This window comes from Capra hircus, chromosome 8 (genome assembly GCF_001704415.2).
Source record: "Capra hircus breed San Clemente chromosome 8, ASM170441v1, whole genome shotgun sequence".
In the NCBI taxonomy this organism is placed as follows: Eukaryota; Metazoa; Chordata; class Mammalia; order Artiodactyla; family Bovidae; genus Capra; species Capra hircus.
Window position 1 is genome coordinate 99,312,369 of NC_030815.1, and position 23,443 is coordinate 99,335,811.

Genomic DNA, 23,443 nt, shown 5'->3' on the forward strand with positions numbered 1-23,443 from the left:
TCAGTCAGCACTCTTTGAGTCATACATGACAGAATCCTAATTCAAAGTAGTTTCCAAATAAAATATTCTCTTTTCTCAAAAATCATGAAGTCCAGGAGCTGTTCTTTTGACTTAGACTCCATTTCTCAGCTCCTCTTTCCTCTGTACTGGCTTCATTTTCTGGAAAGCTTTTTCCATAAATGACCACCAGTACCCTCAGGCTGAATCTTAGCAGTTTAGCAAACCTATTGGGAAAGGTCTCCCTTTCCAGCATTCTAAGCAGAGTCCCAGGGCTGCATGCTCATCCTAAACTCATCGTCGAGACGCTGTTCACTTCCTGAAGAAGGTAATTGAGGAACGGAGGTAACCCCATGTGAGTCACACAGACTAGGAATCGAGAGTGATAGCATCCCCAAAGGGAGATTGGGTTGCTATTGACATAATAAGAGAGAAGCAGTGTTGGGGAGGACAGCAACAGTGTCCACTATGATTCCTTTATTCCTTTCCTCAAGCCACTGGTTTCTTTCTGTAAATAGATAGACAGACAGATAGATAGACACCAGGAAAACAAATAGGAAAAGACAAGCTGGAGAGACAGGGAAAAAAGGGAAGGGAAAACCAAAAGACATGCTAAGCTGCCTGGGTTTTACCTGTCTACCCATCTGTCCATCTGTCTATCCATCCGTTCATCATCTAGCCATTCATCTGTCTATCCATCGCTCTAGCCAGCCAGCCATCCGTCCATCATCCATCCATTTAGCTATCTATCCATCCCTCTATCTATCTAAAATCTAGGCAGCTTAACAAATCTCTCTTTTGGTTTGCCCTCCCCTATTCCTCCTGTCTCTCCAGCTTGTCTCTTCCTACTATTTCCCCAATTCTGGATTATAAATGCCTGGCTACTGAGCTGGCAGATGCTGATCTCTCCTTAAAGGGCAAGAAAGGAAGAGAAATGGAGCTAACCAACACTCAGTTCCTTGTAACAGCTGAGGGGAGGGAAGAAGGGAGAAAGTCACACTAATAATTGTGTCCCCATCATATATCAAATCACCAGAATGAGCTTGTGTCATTTTGAGTTATGGGTGCTTTAAAAATTTGCATCTGTGTCCAGAAAAGCAATAGATAAATTTGCCCATGATGGTGAAGGGAGACTTCAGGGTATAAATATTCTGATGCAGCATTATGAATGCCTCCCAAAAGTCAAAACAATATCTGTGTTTCAGCTTCCAGACTTCTTTAGTGGATCAAGCCAAACTCCCAAATGGGTTTTAAAACTTGAGAAACATCAGACTTGTTTGTTTCCAACTGCATAAGCACTCTTGAATTGAAAACAACACAGGCTCATAAAACAATATAAAAATTAATTAATATCTGTGCCTTCTGCCTTCAACACATTCAGCCCCATGGTGGTTCAGACTTAAACTCTGTAAATAACCACCCCCTGGCCGCCTCCCTTACCCCTGCTCCACATGCACAAACAGCCTGCTAAGAGCATTTAACATCCCAGCCAAGAGCTTTGGCCCTGGCTCTGGAATCCATCCGGACCGCCTCCCGCTTCCCCATCCTTCGTCATGAGTCTCCCATCTCCTCACTCTCTGACCCCGAGGGGAGGCTCTGATGCCAAAGCCCCGCTGTGGACCCCGTTCTGGAGGTTGTCCGCGGCTCTGCGTCTGTCAGCTACAAGTCAGAGGCTCTTCTGGTTTGTGCCCTGACTCTCTGTTTCCCAAGTGGATTCATTTGCCAGGGCTGCCTAAATCGCAGAAATGTCTATTATTTGCTCGCAGTTGTGGAAGCTCGAAGTCCAAGATCAAGGTGTCAGCAGGTCAGGTTTCTTCTGAGACCTCTCTGCTCGGCTTGCAGTGACCCTCTTCTCCGTGCATCTTCACATGGTCCTCACTGTGTGCACCCCAGTGTCACTCTCTGTGTCCAAACACCCTCTCCTTAAAAGAACACCAGTCGGATTGGATTAGGTCCCACTTGGACAGACTCATTTTCACCTAATCTCCTCCCTAAAGGCTCCACCTTCAAATATATTCACATTCTAAGGAGCAAGAAGTTCGGGCCTCAACCTAGTTGACTCATAGTTTGGGGGTGCACAGTTCATCCCATGGCGCCAGACTAGCTGCCTCACTACCTACAGGCCCACAAATCTAAAATCTCATTTTAGCAGATTTCCCATGTAGCTTAAGTAATTTCTGCAGAAATTTCTACAGAAATTCCCGTGGAGCTAAAGTAATTTCTATTTAAGAACTACAGCAATCTGCGGGTGGGGGGGGGAGGGGCAAGGAAGGGACCAAATCATCACTGGCATTTGTAGAAAAAATAGTTAACTGAGCAAGTTAGCAGAGGCACTAATTATGACCCCAGTCATGTAAAGACATTGAAAACTTTGATTTAGATCCAGGGATCTGCTTTTTCTCCTGGCAGCATTTTTCTTAGCTACAATCTGCCTTGCTGTATATTCCTAGAAGCCATTTATTTAACAGGGAAGTCAGTATGGCATCACAGAATAAAAGATAATAATAACTAATATATATTGAGTGTTTGCTCTGTTGCTGGCACTGAACTGAGGAGTTATGTGTCCACAGCAAAACCCTAAGAGGTTTCTCTTGCCATCTTCCTCTTACAGGTAAAGAGAACTAAGGCTTAGAGTGATGAGATAAACTTGCTGTGATCGTGTGGTTCTCCTGCCAGTTCAGTAATAAGTTACTAACCAACCAGCTTTGGTCAAATCCATTTTTTCAATTGATGGTTTAAATTCAAACTACTTCAAAAAATCTTTAAAAAAGTGGAAGGAACTACTGTATATCACAGAAAGCTATATTCAATATCTTGTAATAACCTATAATGGAAAAAAATCTGAAAACAAATATATATATATATGAAAGTGAAAGTGTTAGTCGCTCAGTCATGTCCGATTCTGCGACCCCATGGACTGTAGCCCTCCAGGCTCCTCTGTCCGTGCAGTTCTCCAGGCGAGAATACTAGAACAGGTACCCATTCCCTTCTCCAGGGTATCTTCTGTTCCTCTGTGTGTGTGTGTATCACTTGCTATATACCTGAAACTAACACAACTTTATAAATCAACTAGACATCAATTTTTTGGAAAAAAGTTTGAAATGGGATTAATTCACAACTTTTCTCAGTCTCCTCATGAGGGATATTGTGGCAATTAAATCAGATTGGGCTGGCAAATTCAGATGCCATTAAGGGCCAGACAGTTAACATCAGTGAATGACGTCAACCCACAAATAAAACGAGAGGGTGGTGGAAACTGAGGCCTCAGAGCAGGCAGATCTCATGGATAAAGATAGTTACACAGTTCTTCGCAGTTGCTGTCAGGTAGAGCAGTGGCTGCTGGGCCTAATTTTGCCAAATCTTCTCATTTTTCTCAAGAGATACTAGATGTTTGTGTCCATTCTAAAGAATTTTGAATCTTGGCAACTAAATCACTTAAAGCAACAACAGAGCCTTGCAGACTCGACAAAGCACACCTACAAGCTAGAAGGGTCACCATTTGCAGCTTCTGGACCGATGATAATCCTAAGAACCTTTCTGAATTTTCCAGAAGTTTCTTCTAAAAATATCCCCCCCACCACCACCATATACTTTTACTTGATTCAGATGGGTTTTCTGAATGGCCAAGTGAGCTCCCAGGGGTTACCTGATACCACCACAGTGCCCCACCACCCCACGGAAGCAGAAGAGGCATTGGCAGGATGCCCAGAACTCAGGGTGGAAATGTAACATCCTGGCTGCCCACGCAAGGGATGCCCCATACAGAGAGGGAGTGGAGCAATGCTGGAAAGCAGATGGCCCAGAGGAAACTTCCTTCCAGACCACCACCTTCCTGAGGGCCTGGAACCAGGTCTTCCCACCTGATTCTCCCCAGCCCAAGCACTATGCTAGACGCAGAGAAGACATGCAATGAGGTCGGGAGGGATGTGGACACAGTTACATTCCTGAGAAGTAATGGTGGTGACGATAGGGAAGGCTGATCTGATTTGGGAGACCTCTGGAAGCCTGAACTGGTGCAGTGGGCTGGAGAGGAGGCAGCAGGTGGGAAGAGGCACGGTGGAGCCAGCTTCTTCATGTCTCCAAGGGCCATCCATGCTCTCCCCTGTGCCTTCCATCCATGGCACTCTTTTCACAACCAAGAGAGGGAAAGGGTACCAACTGGGTGACTGACCCTCCAAAGAGTCCAAGTGAGTGAAAGTCACTCAGTCGTGTCTGACTGTTTGTGACCCCATGGACTGTCCATAGAATTCTCCAGGCCAGAATCCTGGAGTGGGTAGCTTTTCCCTTCTCAACCCAGGGATCAAACCGAGGTCTCCCACATCGCAGGCGGATCGTTTACCAGCTGAGCCACAAGGGAAGCCCAAGAATCCTGGAGTGGGTAGCCTATCCCTTCTCCAGTGGATCTTCGCAACCCAGGGGTCGAACGAGGTCTCCTGCATTGCAGGCAGATTCTGTACCAACTGAGCTATCAGGGAAGCCTGCCAAAGAGCGAGGGACTCTAAGTAAGTCCATGTCACTCTGCCCTGTCTTCAGTGCATCTCCTTTGCACAAGAACTGGATCCAAGATGGTGGTTTGGGTTTGTACAGAATTTTTTTCACTCTTTGCCAGTTTTGTTTTATTTTTTATATTTTATTGAAGTATAGTTGATTTACAGTATGTTTATTTAATTTTATATGACATGTTTGGGGGCTAAATATCAAATATCTTTCCAACCTATAAACTAGGCTGGCAGGGAATTTCCTGGTGGTCCTGTGGCTGGGACTCTGTGCTCCCAATGCAAGGGGCCGGGGTTCTATCGCTGTCAAGGAGCTAGATCCCATATGCCACAACTCAGACTGGGGCAGCCAAACAAAATATTAATAAATATTTAAAAAATCAGGCTGGCAAAACTAATAGGATATTGTGGAGACTTATAACAGAATCCTTATTGGACTTAAGGGGGGAGCCCCCTTGAGTGATATTATCTGCAAATTAACTTGAGGGTAAACCAGGCTTTAAGCTGTTAATTCTCTAACCTCTGAGAGTGTGCTAAGTTGCTCAATTGTGTTCAACTCTTTGCAACCCCGTGGGCTACCCTCTGTCCAGGGGATTCTCCAGGCAAGAATACTGGAGTGGGTTGCCATTTCCTTCTCCAGGGGATCTTCCTGACCCAGGGATTGAACCCACGTCTCTTAAGTCTCCTGCGTTGGCAGGCAGGTTCTTTACCACTAGCGCCACCTGGGAAGCCCAACCTCTCAGCGGGGACCCTGTTTGTGAACAGTTTGTTGAGTTTGCTACAAGGAGCAGGGTTGCCTAAAAAGGCTTTAATTTCTGAGGAATGGTTCTGGTGAGCCCAAACAAACCATTTTCAAAATTGCCTCAGGCCTCCAGTGTCTTGTAAAACTCATTTTGAACACAAGTGTGATCCTTTCTGCTCTCAGTTTTGTGCATTTGGAATCTGCCTCCCACTTCATATAAAATTCACCTTTGAGAATCGAGCAAGAGATGAAACACCTAGTTTCCCATTTACCCTCAGATACTATCACTGAGAAAGGCTTTCTTCTTCTTAAAAGGAGGTCTAAGACTCCAGAGCATATAGAAGATCAGAGCTGAAAAGTTGTTGCAGCTTCGCACTTCGTGGGTTATGCATATATACATGGGTCTGCGGTTGTGCACACAAGCACAGGTGTCTGTGTGTGCATGTGTGTGTGTACATAAAAGTGTGTGCATGTGACAGGCAGGTATGTGTGTCCATGTGTGGTCCCAGTCTCAAGAGGATCCTTGCCCTTCTCACTGTGGACACCTTAGTGAGCAGAAGTGATTAGTAACAGCCTCGTATAGTGTGAGCTTTATTCACATCCCAAATATGCTCCTTACTGTTATGTGTTCTCGGACAAATTATTTACTTCTCTAAGCTTCATTTTTGCTATCCAAAAAATAAAGATTAAAAATAAGAGCGGACATATGTATACCGATGGCTGATTCATGTTGATGTAGGGCAGAAACAAACAGAATATTGTAAAGCAGTTGTCCTCCAATGAAAAACAAATAAATTTTTAAAAAGTGTCTACGTTATGTAGGGTTTCTGATTGTTAGGTAATATATGTTAAATAAAGCACAACCAAGAGCACATAATTAGCTCTCAGGAAATGATAACCTGCTATTTTTGTTGTTACCCCTTCCTACCACATGCTTACAGGGAGAGAGCAAGCTCTGTATTTTTTTTTTTTTTTCCAGCCCAAGGTGCTGTGAGTTTCCACTTCTTCTCCACCACATGCTTGCCTCTGAGATCACCCAGAGTTTTTGTCCCAGGGTTTACTTGTGGAGTGTCTGAACCCAAGGTGGAGCTCAGAGGCACTCAGTTCTTTTAGTCTTAATCCTTGTCCATCTTTCAGAGGTTCTTCCGCGCAGGGCACCCTCTGCAGAACTTGGTTGTCACAGGACTCCAAGCTCAGAAACCATCTTGAATGGGAACCGCCAGGAAAAAAAAATTTCCCCTCTGCAAATCTTGTTTTTTTTCCAATATGTCCTCAAGTTTCCTGTTTACCAATCCCTGAAAATAAGAGATCTTTGGGGGTGGTGGTAAGGTAACTGGTTAGGCAGATAACCTCTGAGGTCAGAGTGCTCATTGCATCACTTGCTAGATTACTTCTATGTTTTCTAAGCCTCCGTTTTCTCCTCTGTAAAGTGGGGATAATATTATACTTGCCTCGTGTCCCTGTATTGTATGAGGATTGAATGAGGTGATACTTGTGAAGACCTAGTGCTTGACTCATCAGTTTAGCTGTCAGGATTGATATTATCGTGGCCATGCTGGTGGGGAGAGCAGTGGCGTGGAGAGGGCATGGGGAACACTCAACAAGACATTGAGGTCTTATTTTTGAGCTCCCTGAACGTCTACTGCTGCACCCAGACAAACTTTCCTTACTCGGGAAGGTATAGGAGTTGGACAGGGGAAGGCAAGACCAGTGGCCTCAGTGAGTTTGAGGAAAATAACTCATAGTTCAAATGGTAAACGTTCTCTTTTCCAGTGAACTCTCCTCAAAGAGGAGATCAAACCAGTCAATCCTCAAGGGAATCAACCCTGAATATTCACTGCAGGGACTGATGCTGAAACTGAAGCTTCTGTCCTTTGGCCACATGATGCGAAGAGCCAACTCATTGGAAAAGACCCTGATGCTGGGAAAGATTGAAGGCAGGAGGAAAAGCGGGCAACAGAGGATGAGATGGTTGGATGGCATCATCAACTCAGTGGACATGGGTTTGAGCAAACTCTGGGAGATGGTGAAGGACAGGGAAGCCTGGCGTGCTGCAGTCCATGGGGTTGCAAAGAGTCAGACACAATTTAGCAGTTGAACAACAATAACCTCTCAATGAGAGCAGCCAAGAGAGGAGGGGAATGCCCCTACTACCATTGCTTCTAGAGACCCTAGGGCCTGGCCCTTTTATCTGCCCCAAGAAAGAGAAAGCTGGGGCTCTGGGGCAAGGATGAGCCACCATCTGGAGTTGGGTGAGCTGGGGTGGGGTCACATCCTGCTCTGCTCCTCCAAGCACCTGGGTGGGGCTTCCCATCCAGAGGAAGCAAGTCCCATCAGCTAATCCTTGGGTGGGGTTTCCGAAAGCCAAGTGTTTAGAGGCAAATCATTGTTCTGAAGTTCCGCTAAGTTTTAATGACCACCATGCTGAGAACTTCTCAAAGAACAAAGTGAGATTTTTTTTTTTTTCAAACCCAAAGGGAGCCAACGAGGATTAAAAGGGGAAATATCTAGCCGAGTCTCAATTCAAGACCTGACAAGGAAGAGACTTTAGACACAGAGGGACCCAGGCCCTAACCCCATCCTTTCACTGTGATCTCCCTGGTGGCTCAGATGGTAAAGCACCTGCCTGCAGTGCGGGAGACCCAGCTTCAATCCCTGGGTTGGGAAGATCCGCTGGAGAAGGAAATGGCACCCCACTCCAGTAATCTTGCCTGGAAAATTCCATGGACTGAGGAGCCTGGTGGGCTACAGTCCATGGGGTCGCAAAGAGTCGGACACGACTGAGCAACTTACTCTTTACTTAATGACATTTTCACGATGGGTCCATGTTTTGTATATAAGATGGTTATTGCTGTTCAGTCGCTAAGTCATGTCCAACTCTTTGCAACTCCAAAGGGTGAGGTGGGCATGGAGGTGGGGCTGGTGAAGGGTCAGCCCTGTCTTCGAGGCACACAAGGTCTCACCACCCAGATGTTTTATATCTGGTGACTGTACTTCCAAGGGGTTTGATGGCAAGTATCTCAAGCCACTAGGACTTGCCTGCCTCTGGGAGAAAGGACCAATCACAGCCTGTTTCTTCAGCATCTAGAGTGAATCAGCTCAAAAGTGGGACTGTTAACTGTTACCAACCTGGATCCTTGGACACTTCCTTCAATAGAAATTGATTAGAGGCCAGATGAGAATTGTAGGAAAGGCTTTACTGGGACTCCTGCTGCTCAACAGGGTGATAACAAGGAACAGGTGCCGTTGCTGGCTCCCTGAGAGGAGCTGCTTGGATCCTTAAATGGGGTGGGTCCATGGGTTGGACAGGGGGCATAGCTAAGGTGGCGTGACCATCCCCTTGGTGGTGCTGTGGGCGGGGGGGGGGGGGGGCGGATCATGCTCAGCACCCTGCCTTTCCTCTTGGCATCTCAGAAATGACAGTGTGTGGCCTTTTTGTATCTTATTGTTCATAATTGCCCCCAAATGTGCAAGCATGCAGTTATTTTTAGTTCCTTATTGTTTCTTTGTTTCTGTTGCTTGAAGATTTGTCCAGGTGCAAGCACTCCGGTAATGGGTCCCGGGTCCCAGCCCCTGTCATTGCCAGCCCCCTTCACACCCTTTCCTTTGTGTTTCTCTTTTCTCCTTTGAGCAAACTCTGCTTTTAACTCGGCCCCACTTTGAAGCTCCCCCTCTAACCTGGTTGCCCACAAACTAACATTGCTCATTTAACAGACACTGGCAGAGACTAACTGGGCATCAGGTCCACTCCCTGTCCACAGGTCCTTATGGGTTAGTTGCTAAGGGCCTTCTAAGGTGGCATGAAGGAGCTGATTCTATCAGACAGACACGCTTAAGGGCTTTTCCTGCTCAAGCCCCAAAAGCAGGGCTAATGATTAGGGATGTGAGTTCACAGCAGAGGGAGGAGGTGGAAATGTCACTCTAGAGGCTCTTTAGTTCTTCTTCCCTTTCTGCCATAAGGGCTGTATAACTGAGGTTATTGATATTTCTCCCAGCAGTCTTGATTCCTGTTTGTGCTTCATCCAGCCTGGCATTTTGCATGATATACTCTGCATATAAGTTAAATAAGCAGGGTGATAATATACAGCCTTGACGATTCCCGATTTGGAACCAGTCTGTCGTTCCACGTCCAGTTCTAATTGTTGCCTCTTGACCTGAATACAGATTTCTCAGGAGGCAGGTCAGGTTATCTGGTATTCCCATCTCTTTAAGAATTTTTCACAATTTGTTGTGGATCCACACAGTCAAAGGCTTAGTCAATAAAGCAAAAGTAGATGTTTTTCTGGAACTCTTTTGCTGTTTTGATGATCCAACGGATGTTGGCAATTTGATCTCTGGTTCCTCTGCCTTTTCTAAATCCAGCTTGAACATCTGGAAGTTCACGATTCATGTACTGTTGAAGCCTGGCTTGGAGAATTTTGAGCATTACTTTGCTAGCATGTGAGATGAGTGCAATTGTGCGGTAGTTTGAGCATTCTTTGGCATTGCCTTTCTTTGGTATTATAATGAAAACTGACCTTTTCCAGTCCGTGGCCAGGGCTGAGTTTTCCAAATTTGCTGGCATATTGAGTGCAGCACTTTTATAGCGAGAAGCTAAAGGCCAAGGAGAAAAGGAACGATATACCCATTTGAATGAAGAGTTCCAAAGAATAGCAAAGAGAGATAAGAAAGCCTTCCTCAGCGATCACTGCAAAGAAATAGAGGAAAACAATAGTATGGGAGAATTGCTCAGTCGGGTCCAACTCTGCAACCCCATGGACTATAGCCCTTCAGGCTCCTTTGCCCACAAATTCTCAGGCAAGAATACTGAAGTGGGTAGCCATTCCCTTCTCCAGGGGATCTTCCCACCCCAGGGATGGAACCTGGGTCTCCCGCATTGCAGGCAGATTCTTTATACTGTCTGAGCTACCAGGGAAGCCCCAAAGCATTCTATATCATACACCCCAGTGGGAGGATGACAAGGTAAGTGTTAATCTGTTGTTTCTGCTAGTGGTCTTAGCTCCTTCTATCTCTCTCAGTTTGGGCATCTCCAAACATGAAGAAATCCTAGAGTTTCAAGATCTGTATTTTTTTGTATAACATGATCCTTAGTACAAGCCAACAGCAACATCTCATACTTAAAAGGAGAAATGGTCTGTTCTAAAGCTGGAACAGAAGTGGTTCTGTTGGGTTTTCTGAAGTATGGTGCTAACTGGACTGTATGGGAGATTTAAGGGATTTTCAAGGGCAGTTTTGATCATGTAGCTTTGTCCCTTTTGTCTTTAGAACCGAAATCTTTCATGAGATGCAGCTGACCTGTGCAGTAAGCGCTGAACACAGTGGAGTCAGAGAGTGGCTCCCAAGGAAAGTATGGGCCATTAAAACCTGCTTAGGAGACAAAATTTAAAGGGTAGAATTTGTTTAGAGGATAGAACACAGATTTATCTAAAGACCTTGCTATAATAGGAACTGGAGGTGGGTGGGGATGGCAGGTCTGAAAGGGCTCCGTCCGTCCTTTCCTAAGGCGAGGCTATGTTATATTAGTGTAATAAACAGCCCCAGTCCTATGGCTTAAAATAGTAAAGGTTTAGTTCTCATGCATCTAACATGATGGCCCTTATGGGTTGGCCATATCTGTGCCTTGTGTTACTCTCTTAGTTGGGCCTTATGCTAACAAAATTGTCACCGTCTGGAACACTGCCTTTCACCATGTTGAAGGGCAAGGGTGTGCTGGAGGGTCTGTCATCAGCAATTGAATGTTCCAGCCTGGAAGTGATCGATGCCATTGCACCCATACCCATCAGCCAGAACTAGTCACATGACCTCACCAGCTCTAAGGAGGCTAGGAAGTGAAATCCTGTTATGTGTCCACCTGTTATGTGTCCACGAGAGGAAGGAATAAGGGGGAGCATTTGGTGAAGAGCACTAGTGACCCCCTCAGCCACCTGCTTTGTCCAATGATCTATCTAAAATCTGTGTGGATAGATGGGCTATAACAAGGGTCCACTCTCTTGCATATAAGAGTCTATGCTGACTTGTCTTTCTTTCTTAATCTGCTTTTACCTCGTGACACATGGTGATTCCAGGGGGTCTGGGCACAACCAGCACCCTCCCATGCAGTGCTCCCCTTTCCCTCTGGGCCTTGGACCCTTCATTTTTATTTATTTTTAGTACTAGCCAGGATCAGAATTAAGGAAGTCAGCCCATGTTCTCTGGATGCCATCAGTTGCTTCCTCACCCAGCCTCCTTCCTTTTGCTTGCACTATCCTGTCAACAATACGTGTATTATTCCTGATAGAAATCAACAGAGAAGGGCCAAGACAATCAGCAGAGTGCACCCTGGGAACAGAGACCCAGGGATGTGGGCACCAGGGAAGCTTGGGCAAAGGGATGTATTTATCTGACTGTGAAGCTAAATAAGGAGGTATATAAAAAGCAACAACAACAAATTCATGGCAGATTTGATTTATTGCTGCAAGATCTTTATAAAACTCTCCCTGATGGAGTATTTATAAGAATCCCTTAGCTACAAGTAGATGGGTCTCAGTTTTTCCACTACAGAGAAATGAAAAGTTATTCTCTTCTGGGAGAGAAAGGTTATTTTTTTCCTGAAGGTTTGATCCAGCCTTTTAAAAATGGAATAAAAATAATATAGTATTGCTAGGGATTGTATGAATAATATAAAATATGGTTTTTTTAAAAAAATTGTAAGTAAGATTGAGCAAAGGGAAAAGGGAAGCTATAAAAGTGGTTATTTGAAAGTGCAGTAGATAAAACTACACTATGTGAATTACATATATTCTGTATTATCTACCAGATTATATATTGAGAATACATATGTATTGATGTCTCATGTCTCTTTCTTATGGCCATATATCCTGTAATAAACATAGTATTGCTTACGAAAGGAATGATTGTAGCAGAGGAAAGATTGTTCCCAAAGTGGGATATAATATATAGAGATGGAAATTAATACTTGTAAATGAATTATATGCAACAAAGGGAATTATATTTGCATAGTTAAAGATAAAAGTGCTTTATTTAAATGATTTTCGTGTATAATTTTGGTGATAGATTCTATCTTTCAGCTACTGTTAGAATAATGCTGCTTGACAAATCATCCCAAAACGGAATCACTGTTACCATCATGCATATGCACTTGAGCTGGGGATTGGCTGATCTAGACTTGGCTTAGCTCCAGGTGCAGACTGGGTCCAAGTCAATTCCCCATGACTCTCATTTCCTTGCAGATCAACTGGGGCATGTCCTTCTCATGCTAGAGCAGAAGAGCAAGAGGGCAAATGTCACCACACAAGCCCATTTCAAACCTTTGCTTGCATGATATCCACTAACATCCTATTTGCCAAGGCAAACATCAGTAGGACAGGGAAGAAAATTTCTCCCACAGTGAGAGAGAAGGGCGCCAAATATTTGCTGAACAATAATTCACATTAGGGACTTCCCTGGAGATCCAATGGTCGGGACTTTGCACTTCCAGAGCAGGGGGCACAGGTTCGATTACTAGGTGGGGAACTAGGATCCCATATGCCACACAGCACAGCCAAAAAAAAAATCAAATTATTCTGTAATTAAAAATCATATATTTATTTGTCCATGCCCAATATCTGTGTCCTCTGCTGGCCATTCCAGTAGGTACCAATAGTGGCTTAAACCAGGAAGGGTTTTAGTTAAATGCAAGATATGTCTGGGAAATAATCTGTTCTTGTGGAAACAAGATTTCTTTCCCAGAAATGTGCATTTAAGACAAAGCCCACAACTTTCCTGAGAGGAAATTGTAGGGCAAGTCATCAAACTTCTCTGACCCAATTTCTACAACCCAGTGAGAGACAACTGTTTACACTCTGCAATAAATTATAGCCCATGGATCTTGAGTAATCCATGGTGCACATTTCCTGTGAAATGAGACTCTCAAGGATTCAGAATATAAAATAAGGCAATGCAATCAGTGCTAACATATTAAAATTGAATTAATCTCATATTAGTTTATTTAAAGTGTCATGTAATTGCAAACTACTACTATAGTTTCACCCCTGATTTGTCCAGTTGATCCTTAGAAAAATGCCAAAGTATAACAATCTTTCCTAGATACATCTCTGGTTTCTTGACTTACCACAGAGGCTGGAAATGCACATCTCATGAGCCAAATCTGGCCAGTGCCTGTTTTTTTCAAATAAAGTTTTATTGGAACCCAGTCATGTCCATTTGCTTATATGTTATCTCTGGCTGCTTTCTCTCAATAATGTTATCTCTGGCTTCTTTCTCTCAATAATGGCAGCGTGAGAAGCTGCAACAGAAGTGGTTTGACCACAGAACCTAAAATATTTACTATGTGGCAAACAGAAAAACATTCCAGTTCTCATTTAACATAATGCTTAACAGTTGAAATGTGGAATTTCGGTGATTCACACAGGTCTAACATGAATATTGCCCTTGAGTTTTCCTTAGGGAAAATTATATAAGAAAATCAATATTGTAAATTAATATTACATAGTTTTTGCCTGTTTTTAAAAATAATCTTTTTAATACTTTAGGCTATGAACACTCATATCCCAGTAGGCAGTTGTTATACCAGTTATAAAATTTGTATCTGCTTATTGAAGTAGACCCCGAGAAACTCTACTAATAACTGTTACCTTCTTAGGTTTTAGGAAGATGACTTGACTTGCAATATTGTTTTTAAAAATATACCTGTCATTACTTCAAACTTTTCACTGTTATAGACAGTTCCACCTCCATGCACACACATAACTGCATTTAAATTAGTGTAGTTTTACTCTATTGTGACGTGGCTATTTTCAAACAGTAGCCCCTGATATCTTTTTTGAGGCTGGAGAGCACAAAATCTTGTGTCTTGCCAGATGTCCACTCTCAGAGCCTGTCTGACAGCTCAAGAGAAAAGGAGCTAACATGTATTAAGACTTGGGGAGAAACATACATAGATTTTAAACGTGAGTATAAACTCAGTTCTTTTCAGCAGGTGTGCAGAATCTAGGACAGTAAATAATCTGGAGTCATTTCTATTGGGTATTGACTTAGATTCAGATGGACAGATTTCTGTGTAATGGGATTCGCTTTAAGCCCCACATAAGACCTCAGTATGAGGCCTGGATTCTAGAGGAGTTCATTGTAACCTCTTCTCCACTCTGTACTAGGAATAGCACTGTCTATAACATATAAGATTTATATAAATATCCCTAGGGATGGGGCTTCCCCGGTAGCTCAGTCGGTAAAGAATCTGCCTGCAATGCAGGAGACCCAGGTTCGATCCCTGGGTTGGAAAGATCCCCTGGAGAATGAAATGGCAATCCACTCCAGTATTCTTGCCTGGAGAATCCTATGGACAGAGGAGCCTGGAGGGCTATAGTCCAGCGGTTGGCAAGAGTCGGACATGACAGCGATTAAACCATAACATACAAAATTTAGATGACGACTCCAAACTTGGAGATTAGGTGAAAACAAGAGGTGCTGACTGACCACATTTCTGAAAGGAAGTTTTCCTGTTAACTGCCAGGCAGGTGGACCACTGATTTCCTTTACACATCACATGGACTTGAAAGCTGCAAAATAGTTTCCATCCATGCCAACTGAATGCACTTTCAAATGACACTCATTTTTTTTTTCAGGAGTTGGGTGGGAGAGTGTGCTGCTAACACGAGATGATATAACCTCAGAGGCTATAGCATCATCCAGCGCAGACATGACTGTCAAGGTAAGGCATCCTTTCTCTAGCGTGATTCTCTACATGCATCTCTATAGCAGGGGTCCCCAACCCCTGGGCTACCAGTAACCTCCTGTCAGATCAGCATTGGCATTAGATAGAAATAAAATAAATGTAACACACTTGAATCATCCTGAAACCATCCACCCCCCACTCCTTGTCCATGGAAAAATTGTCTTCCAAAAAATTGGTGCCTGGTGCCAAAAAGGTGGGGGATGGCTGCTCTAGAGGAAAGTGAGCCTATGGCAGATTTCTGGGGGTAAAATGAATACTGCCCCTAACCCCACTGGGGTTCTCCATTTGCTGACCTCAGAATAGAATAAAATTTGCTGAAATTTGGGGCCTGCATTAGGAAATCACCTTAAAACTAGAATCCAAGACTTGTTATTTCCAATGGACTGGTTTTAGGGTCTTCAGTAAACGTCTACATGTTGACTGTTTGCAAGTGTGACCCCATGGGGACAGCAAAGCAAATCTGAAAATTCTGAGCTGAGAAACTCAGGCCCCACTGTGCATTGTGAAGAAAGGTCAGAGAGGCATAAAGTAGCTTTGATCTTGACTCAAGATTTCCACTGATGTCAGCGGGAAGGCAGCACATGGCCCACTCCAGATGGAACGTGCTAATGGCCATAGGTTTAAAAAATGAGTCATCTGGAAATCAACCTAATTATCACTGTTCAAATTAAATGCATGAATTTGTAATCATTGCCTAGATTAAGGAGTCTGTAGCAAAATATATCAGACACAATTACTTCCCTTCTGTTACTGGAATAAACACAAAGGAACAGTCTTCCTCTCTTGGAATTCTGTTTATACAGGGAAGCCTGGTGTGCTGCAGTCTGTGGGGTCGCAAAGAGTTGGACATGACTGAGTGACTGAACTGAACAAAGACTGGGAGTGGGAGGGCTTTCTAACATTTTTGCTTGAATGAATACAATTTAAATAAATGCCACTTGGACAGTTTTCTTGGAAAATGAAAATGTAATGTCCTTTTTTATATTGAGATATCACTAGAGATTTAACTCTGGATTTTTTAGTAGAAGTTGTTCAAAAGAATATACAGGATGAATTTATTCAAGCTTTTCTTTGTAATGTGATGTCTGAATTTGTGTTATCTGTTAAAAATGTTAGAGAAAGCAAAGAAAAATACAGTCATGAAATGTATTATAAAATGGAAAAATAGCCTGTTGGTTAAATGAGTCAACTAATCTAGATAATAATTATCCAGTGCTAAAAATGTGTTTGCTTGTCATTATGTTTAGTTGAACTTATAAGATAAAAATATATATTGCAATGGTGTATTGGTATTTTCCTAGCTATTAGTGCAAAGTCTGAGAAGTTTGAGAAATCTTTGGCCGTGTTGAATTGAGAGAGGTGGATGCTGATAGTAGAATCTGATGGATTTAGATGTGCTATGTTGAAATTTGTCATGATTTTAAGAATTCGTTTCTGAGATGTGTTGCTAGTCTACCTGCAGAGTTTGTTTTATAAAAGCAAATTGAGTATTTGGATATAAACAGATTTTGCCCAAGTCCCATTTTATAAGGCTACTGCATAATCAGCGTGCTCCTGGTATGAAGGTCTTGACTAAAGTTGTACTTGGGTCAGTTCAACTTTGATGTCATCCTCAACCTCTCTTTCTGTTTTTTTTTTTTTTTTTTTTTATTGAATGTGCATACGTGTGTACATGCTCAGTCATGTCTGACTCATTGTGACCCCACGGGCTGTAGCCTGCCAGGCTCCTCTGTCCATGAGAATTCCTTGGCAAGAATATTGGAGTAGGTTGCCATTTCCTTCTCCAGGGGATCTTCCCGACCCAGGGATTGAACTCGCATCTCCCAAGTCTCTTGGCAGGTGGATTCTTTACCACTGAGCCACTTAGGAATTCTCTTTTATTGAATACCTGGGAATATTTTTATAAGAATAGGGGATTTTTAGTTCACAAGAACTGAATCTACTTAGAAGAAAGAACACTATATACTTTTAAAAAGCTAAGCAAGATACAAATATATTTAATACTTCAATAAATCCCTATAAATATTAAGTTCCTTTATTAATGCTAATCTCTTCTCAATAAAGGATTCTGGAAACTTCCAGATGAATGCAATTTAGGGAAATACTTCTTTTTAGATTCTTCTCCATTAGATTTCCCAATTACAAAAAATTATCAATTTTTTTCCTTCAGTACTATGCTTTTTCCTACCCCACACTGCTTTTTGTATCCATCCTGCTCTTGTGTCTTTTTTTCTTTTAATTTTTACTTTTTGGCTGTGCTGTGTAGTATCTGGGATCTTAGTTTTCCAATCAGGGATTGAACCCACACCCTCTGCATTGAAAGCAGAGTTTTAACTACTGGACTGTAAGGGAAGTCCCCTTCTTGTATCTGTCTTAAAGTATTAATTTATTCTGTGTCTATAAGTACCTGATCTTTGTTAACTACAGATTTGTTATCATATATTCATGTCACTACAGGCTTCCCAGGTGGCACTCGTGGTAAGGAACCCACTTGCCAACGCAGGAGATGTAAGAGACGCAGGTTCGATCCCTGGGTTGGGAAGCTCCCCTAGATAAGGGCATAGCAACCCACTCCAGTATTCTTGCCTGGAAAATTCCATGGGAAGAGGAGCCTGGTGGGCTACAGTCCGTAGGGTCACAAAGAGTCAGACACAACTGAAACAACTTAGCATGCATTCATATGTCTACAGCTATTCCTGCTTCTAATAGCTATTTCATATATCCTTGTAATATCACCTATCCCTGCTTTTTGCCCTGGGAAAACAAAATATTCTGTTAAAATATTTATTACTGTAAAAGTTGATCCATTGACATTTCCCAAAGGGAATATCAGCAGAAACCACTAAAATTCTTTGGTTTCCTCCCTATTACTCTTCTTGCAATAGACGTACCTTTCTTCATGTGTAGGAGTTTTCTTTCTGAAAAAAGCACAGCATTTTCTGTGATGTCAGTGGTCTGAATGTGGTTTTGTCTACTATAGGTAGCCTTTTAATACCATGTCTTATTTTGAAATGACAAAGTCATGCTTCTGAAAATATGCGTGGCTCAGATGAGTGAATTCATTTATAAACAAACCTGTCATTCTGAGCAATGTTAAACTGTGTGGGCATGCTCAGTTGTGTCCTATTCTTTGTGACACTATGGACTTTAGCCCACCAGGCTCCTTTGTCCATGGGATTTCCCAGACAAGAATACTGGAGTGGGTTGCCGTTTCCTTCCCCAGGGGATCTTCCCAACCCAGGGATCAAACCCGCGTCTCCTGTGTTTCCTGCATTGCTGGTGGATTCTTTACCACTGAGCCTTCGGGGGTGCGGATTTGCAAAATGGATGGCTTAGAGGGAGCATCGGAGAAGGCAATGCCTGGAGTACTCCAGTACTCTTGCCTGGAAAATCCCATGGACAGAGGAGCCCGGTAGGCTGCAGTCCATGAGGTCGCTAAGAGTCGGACACGACTGAGCGACTTCACTTTCACTTTTCACTTTCATGCATTGGAGAAGGAAATGGCAACCCACTCCAGTATTCTTGCCTGGAGAATCCCAGGGACGGGGGAGCCTGGTGGGCTGCCGTCTATGGGGTCGCACAGAGTCGGACACGACCGAAGCGACTTAGCAGCAGCAGAGGGAGTATACTGGATAGAATGGATCCCCAGTCCTGGGGAAGCCCAAAGTTGAACCAAAAACATTTATATTTAAAACACCCTGTAGATACACTGACACGGGTAGGAGCATCATGTAGGCTTGCTCAACAATTTTAAATCACTATTAGTAGGTTGAATGGTGAATCCCTTCCTTCCTCTCGAAACCATATGTCCAAGTCCTAAATCCTGGCACCTGTGACTGTGACCTTATTTGGAAAAGGAGTCTTTGCAGATGTAAATAAGAAAAGAATTTTGGGGTGAGATCATCGTGGATTAACCAGGGAGACCTAAGTCCAATGACACACGTTGTTATGACCGAAGAGGAAACACAGAGACAGAGGCCATAAGAAGAAACAGAGGCAGAGGCTAGAGTTCCACGCAGCCCAAGGCGAACACCTAGAGCCACCGGAAACTGGAAGAGACAAGGAAGGATCCTCCCCTAAAACCTTCAGCGGGAGCAGGGCCCTACCGATTCCTTGATTTTGGAATTCTGGCCTCTTGAATTGTGAGAGATTAAGTTTCTGTTGATGTAGGCCACTGAGTTTGTGGTAATTTGTTACAGCAGCCCTAGAAAACCACTATGCTCTGATCTACCCCAGAATTATACCTACTATTCTAGAGTGTCAAACCATAGAGGCCAAAAGCCAGTATTATACACGTCCATCACCATTTTCTTATTATACTATGCTCACTCTTTACAGGGCTTCCCAAGTGGCTAAGTAGTAAAGAATCCACCTGCAATGCTGGAGATGCAGGTTCCATCCCTGGGTCAGGAAAATCCCCTGGAGAAGGAAATAGTCACCACTCCAGTATTCTTGCCTGGGAAATCCCATGGATAGAGGAGCCTGAAGCGCTGCAGTCCATGGGGACATAAAAGAGTCATACATGACTTAGTGACTAAAACAACAACACCACCCTTTACAAGTTGTTTTGTTCTTGTTTGAAAGAGCCATTAACCTTTTTTCAGCCTGAATCACGAGTCACTAGAAGAAAAGGGTCGTCATATTTTGGGATGACTTCTATATTATGTTTTCATCTGTCTTGCTGCTTGTCTAGACTTTGCTTTTAAAAAGAAAGTATAGATCAATACTTTCTGAAACTTGCCTAACCGTGAGAATTGTCTGCAGCAGTATTAAATATACACATAAATAACTTCCCAGGCTTCTCCTCTCAAAATTCAGATCCAGAAGAACAGAGTGTGAGAATTAGCATTTTTAACAAGCGCTTGGTGATTTGAGGGGTCAGTTTGGGAAATGGTGTTTTGCATTTCACTTAAGCAGTATGGGGTGTGGTCATATGATCCCTCCATTGCCCTTGGCTTTCTAGTTGTCCAGCTGGCTAAGACAATTGGCTACAACTGACTAAGGCTCAGAACTGCAATTTCATTTCTAGTCCCATCTTCCACTGTATCTGTCTCTGGATCCACCCTTGCCCTCTGCACCCAGCCTATTTGTAGCCAGAATGATCTTTTAAATTATTCTGCCAATCCATATGATCAGCAGTCCTACTCCTGGGTGTATATCTGGGGGAAACTCAAATTTGAAAAGATACATGCACCCCCATGTTCACAGGAGCACTATTTACAATAGCCTAGACATGGAAGCAACCGAAATGTCTGTAGCAGATGAATGGATAAAGAAAATGTGATACACACAAACACACATACACAATGGAATACTACTTAGCCATTTAAAGGAATGAAATAATGCCATTTGCAGCGACATGGATGCAACTAGAGATTATTCTACTAAGTAAAGTAAGTCAGAAAGGGAAAAACAAATGCTATATAATATCAGTTATATGTGGAATCTAAAATATGGAACAAATGAGCTTATCAGTGAAACAGAAGCAGACTTATAGATACAGAAAACAAACTTACCATTACCAAAGGGAAGGAATAAGGCGTTTGGGGTTAATAAATTCCCACCACTGTATAAAATAAATAACCATCAGTGTCCTTGAACAAGATTTGGACTTGCCTACTGGAATGTCATCTCTATGAGGACCTGCATCCCAGCACCTAACTGAGAATGTAGCCTGTCACGTGCAGTCGTCAATAGTTGTTGGACAAGCAAATATGTGAATGAACAAATGAAGACTCATCTCTCTAGACTGCAGTGAAGGGGTACCACTGGCCTTCCTCAAGCCTACTTACTCCCCTGTTCTCACCTGACAGTCCGGCTCTTCTGCCTCCTTGCTTCTCTCTCTTATGCTAGAATTTTTTTTTTTTTAATGTAGTTGATTTACAGTGATGTGTTCGTTTCAGGTGTACAGCAAAGGGATTCAGATACATATATATGTGTGTATGTGTGTGTGTGTATATATGTTCTTTTTCAGATTCTTTTCCCTCTTGGTTATTACAAAATGTTGAGTATAGCTCCTTGTGCTGTGCAGTAGGTCCTGGTCAGTTATCTATTCGCATGCTACTTTCCTTCATGTTTTGCTTTTCACTTCTTAGAGCCTCTAAATCACAGTTTTTTTTTTCAGAGTTCCTTTTTTAAAAACGTAATTGAGCCATAATTTACATACCATAAATTTCACACGTTTAAGTATACAATAATTTGTAGTAAATTTACTAATGAGTACCATAATCCAGTTTAGTAATATTTTCATCACTCCACTAAGATCCCTCGTCTATGCTATCGGTTTGTCTCCATTTCAGCTCCCATCCCAAACAAACACTAACCTGATTTCTGTCTCTGTAGCTTTGCCTGTTCTGAACATTTCAGGAAAATGGAATTCTCTGGTGTCTGGCTTCTTTAGCTCCGCCTGGCATTTTTGAGGTCCATCTGTGTCGTAGTCTCTATTGGTATTTCCTTTAATGCTGAGTAGTATTTCATCTCGGGGACGCACCAGAGTTTCGGTTTGTTCACTAGTCCATTCACAAGTCAGTGGACTTTGAGGTGGTTTCCACTTTTTGGCTATTACAAATAATTCTGTTATGAATATTCTCAAACAGGTCTTATGTGGACGCATATGTTCATTTGTTGTGGATATGAACCTAGGTGTGGAATTGCTGGGTCACGTGGTAAATCCATGTCTAACTTTTGGGAGAACTGTCTGATTGTTCTCCAGAGCGGCTGCCCCATGTCCCCTCCCACCAGCAGTGGATGAGGGCTCTGATTTTCCGTCTTACCAGCGTTGCTAGCGCCTGTGTTTTGGTCGTAACCATCCTACTAGGTGTCAAGCAGCATCTTATTGTGCTTTTGATGTACATTTCCCTGTAGACTAGTGATGCAGAATATATTTTCATCTGCTTATTCGCCATTTCAGTTAAATTCAGTTCAGTCGCTCAGTCGTGTCCAACTCTTTGCGACCCCATGAATCGCAGCACGCCAGGCCTCCCTGTCCATCACCAACTCCCAGAGTTCACTCAGATTCACGTCCATCGAGTCGGTGATGCCATCCAGCCATCTCATCCTCTGTTGTCCCCTTCTCCTCCTGCCCCCAATCCCTCCCAGCATCAAAGTCTTTTCCAATGAGTCAACTCTTCGCATGAGGTGACCAAAGTACTGGAGTATCAGCTTTAGCATCATTCCTTCCAAAGAAATCCCAGAGCTGAATTCGCCATTTATATACAGTTAATTTTTCAATGGCTTGGTTTCCTTTGTGTATGAGAGGGTACGTTCTGTTATTCTTTTATTACAGGTGTGTAGTCAGTGTTTTCTGAGTAAGGGACCCTCTTCTTAGGGGGTTCAGTTCACATTTCCCCTTTAGGATCACTGACACCTCTCCCACCAGTGCCCTGGGAAGGAGTGGGAGTGTCTCATCAGTCTTTTTTCTTTCCATTTCTTTCCCTTTCTTTTCTTTCTCTCTCTCTCTCTTCTGTCTGGTTATTTTCCTCTTACATCTCAGCTTTTTTAATATCATCATTTTTAGCCTATCAATGTTATTTTTTTTATTGTGGTGAAATGCACATAACAGAATTTTATACTTTTAACCATTTTTATGTAGCATTATGTCATTTGTACTGTTCTGCAGCCATTACCACCATCTATCTCCAGGACTTTTTCATTATCCCAAACTGAAACTCTCCACCCATTAAATACTAATTCTCCATTCCCTCCTCCCTTCAGCTCCCAGCAACCACTTCAGTGTTCTAATTTATATGTAATAATACCTAGCTGTCTTCTCAAAGGGATTTTATATATATCCTGCTAAGAATAAAAAGCAAAAAAGATGGCTAAACCTCAGCTTCACATTTTAATATCCTCTGGACAAGGCAAGCTAGAAAGGCAGTCATTTTACATGCATACAAGAACAGTGTTCCAAAATAAAGTTACTGGGAAGCGGCTGCATGCCAGCTTTTAAAGGACTTTGCTTTTTGCAGAGCTTCTGTTCTTCTGAGGAGTAACCTGCCCAGCACTGGCATCCTGGAAGTGTCTTGCTTTTGTTCAGCTGGCTCATTGCTAGAGCCACCGATGGCACCTGTCTGGATCTGCACTGTTTTCTCAAATTGTGTTTATTTGATGATTGTACAAAACGACATCAATCCATGTCTTGGGCTGATATAAAATGATTTGATTGCCATTTGAAATATACCAGCTAAGTCCCAAATGCCGTCTTCATTTTACTCTTATATTTGTTGTTTTTCAGTCTCTAAGTTGTGTCTGACTCTTTGTGACCCTATGGATTGCAATACGCCAGGCTTCCGTGTCCATCACTATCTCCCAGAGTTTGCTCAAATGCAGATCCATTGAATCAGTGATGCTAACTATCTCATCCTCTGTTGTCCTCTTCTTTTGCCTTATATCTTTCCCAGCATCAGGGTCTTTTCAAATGAGTCAGTTCTTCGAATCAGGTGGCCAAAGTATTGGAACTTCAGCTTCAGCTTCCTT

General features: G+C 42.9%; 1 protein-coding gene across 5 annotated transcripts in view; it reads left to right on the forward strand.

The window, feature by feature from the left end:
• AKAP2 (A-kinase anchoring protein 2) overlaps positions 1-23,443 on the forward strand; it is a 370,807-nt gene that overhangs the window by 205,278 nt on the left and 142,086 nt on the right. For all 5 annotated transcript variants that reach the window (XM_018052575.1, XM_018052579.1, XM_018052577.1 and 2 more), the window contains one exon: positions 14,859-14,944. In XM_018052575.1, the coding sequence (XP_017908064.1) occupies positions 14,859-14,944 (86 nt within the window). The remainder of the gene's footprint in view (positions 1-14,858; positions 14,945-23,443) is intronic.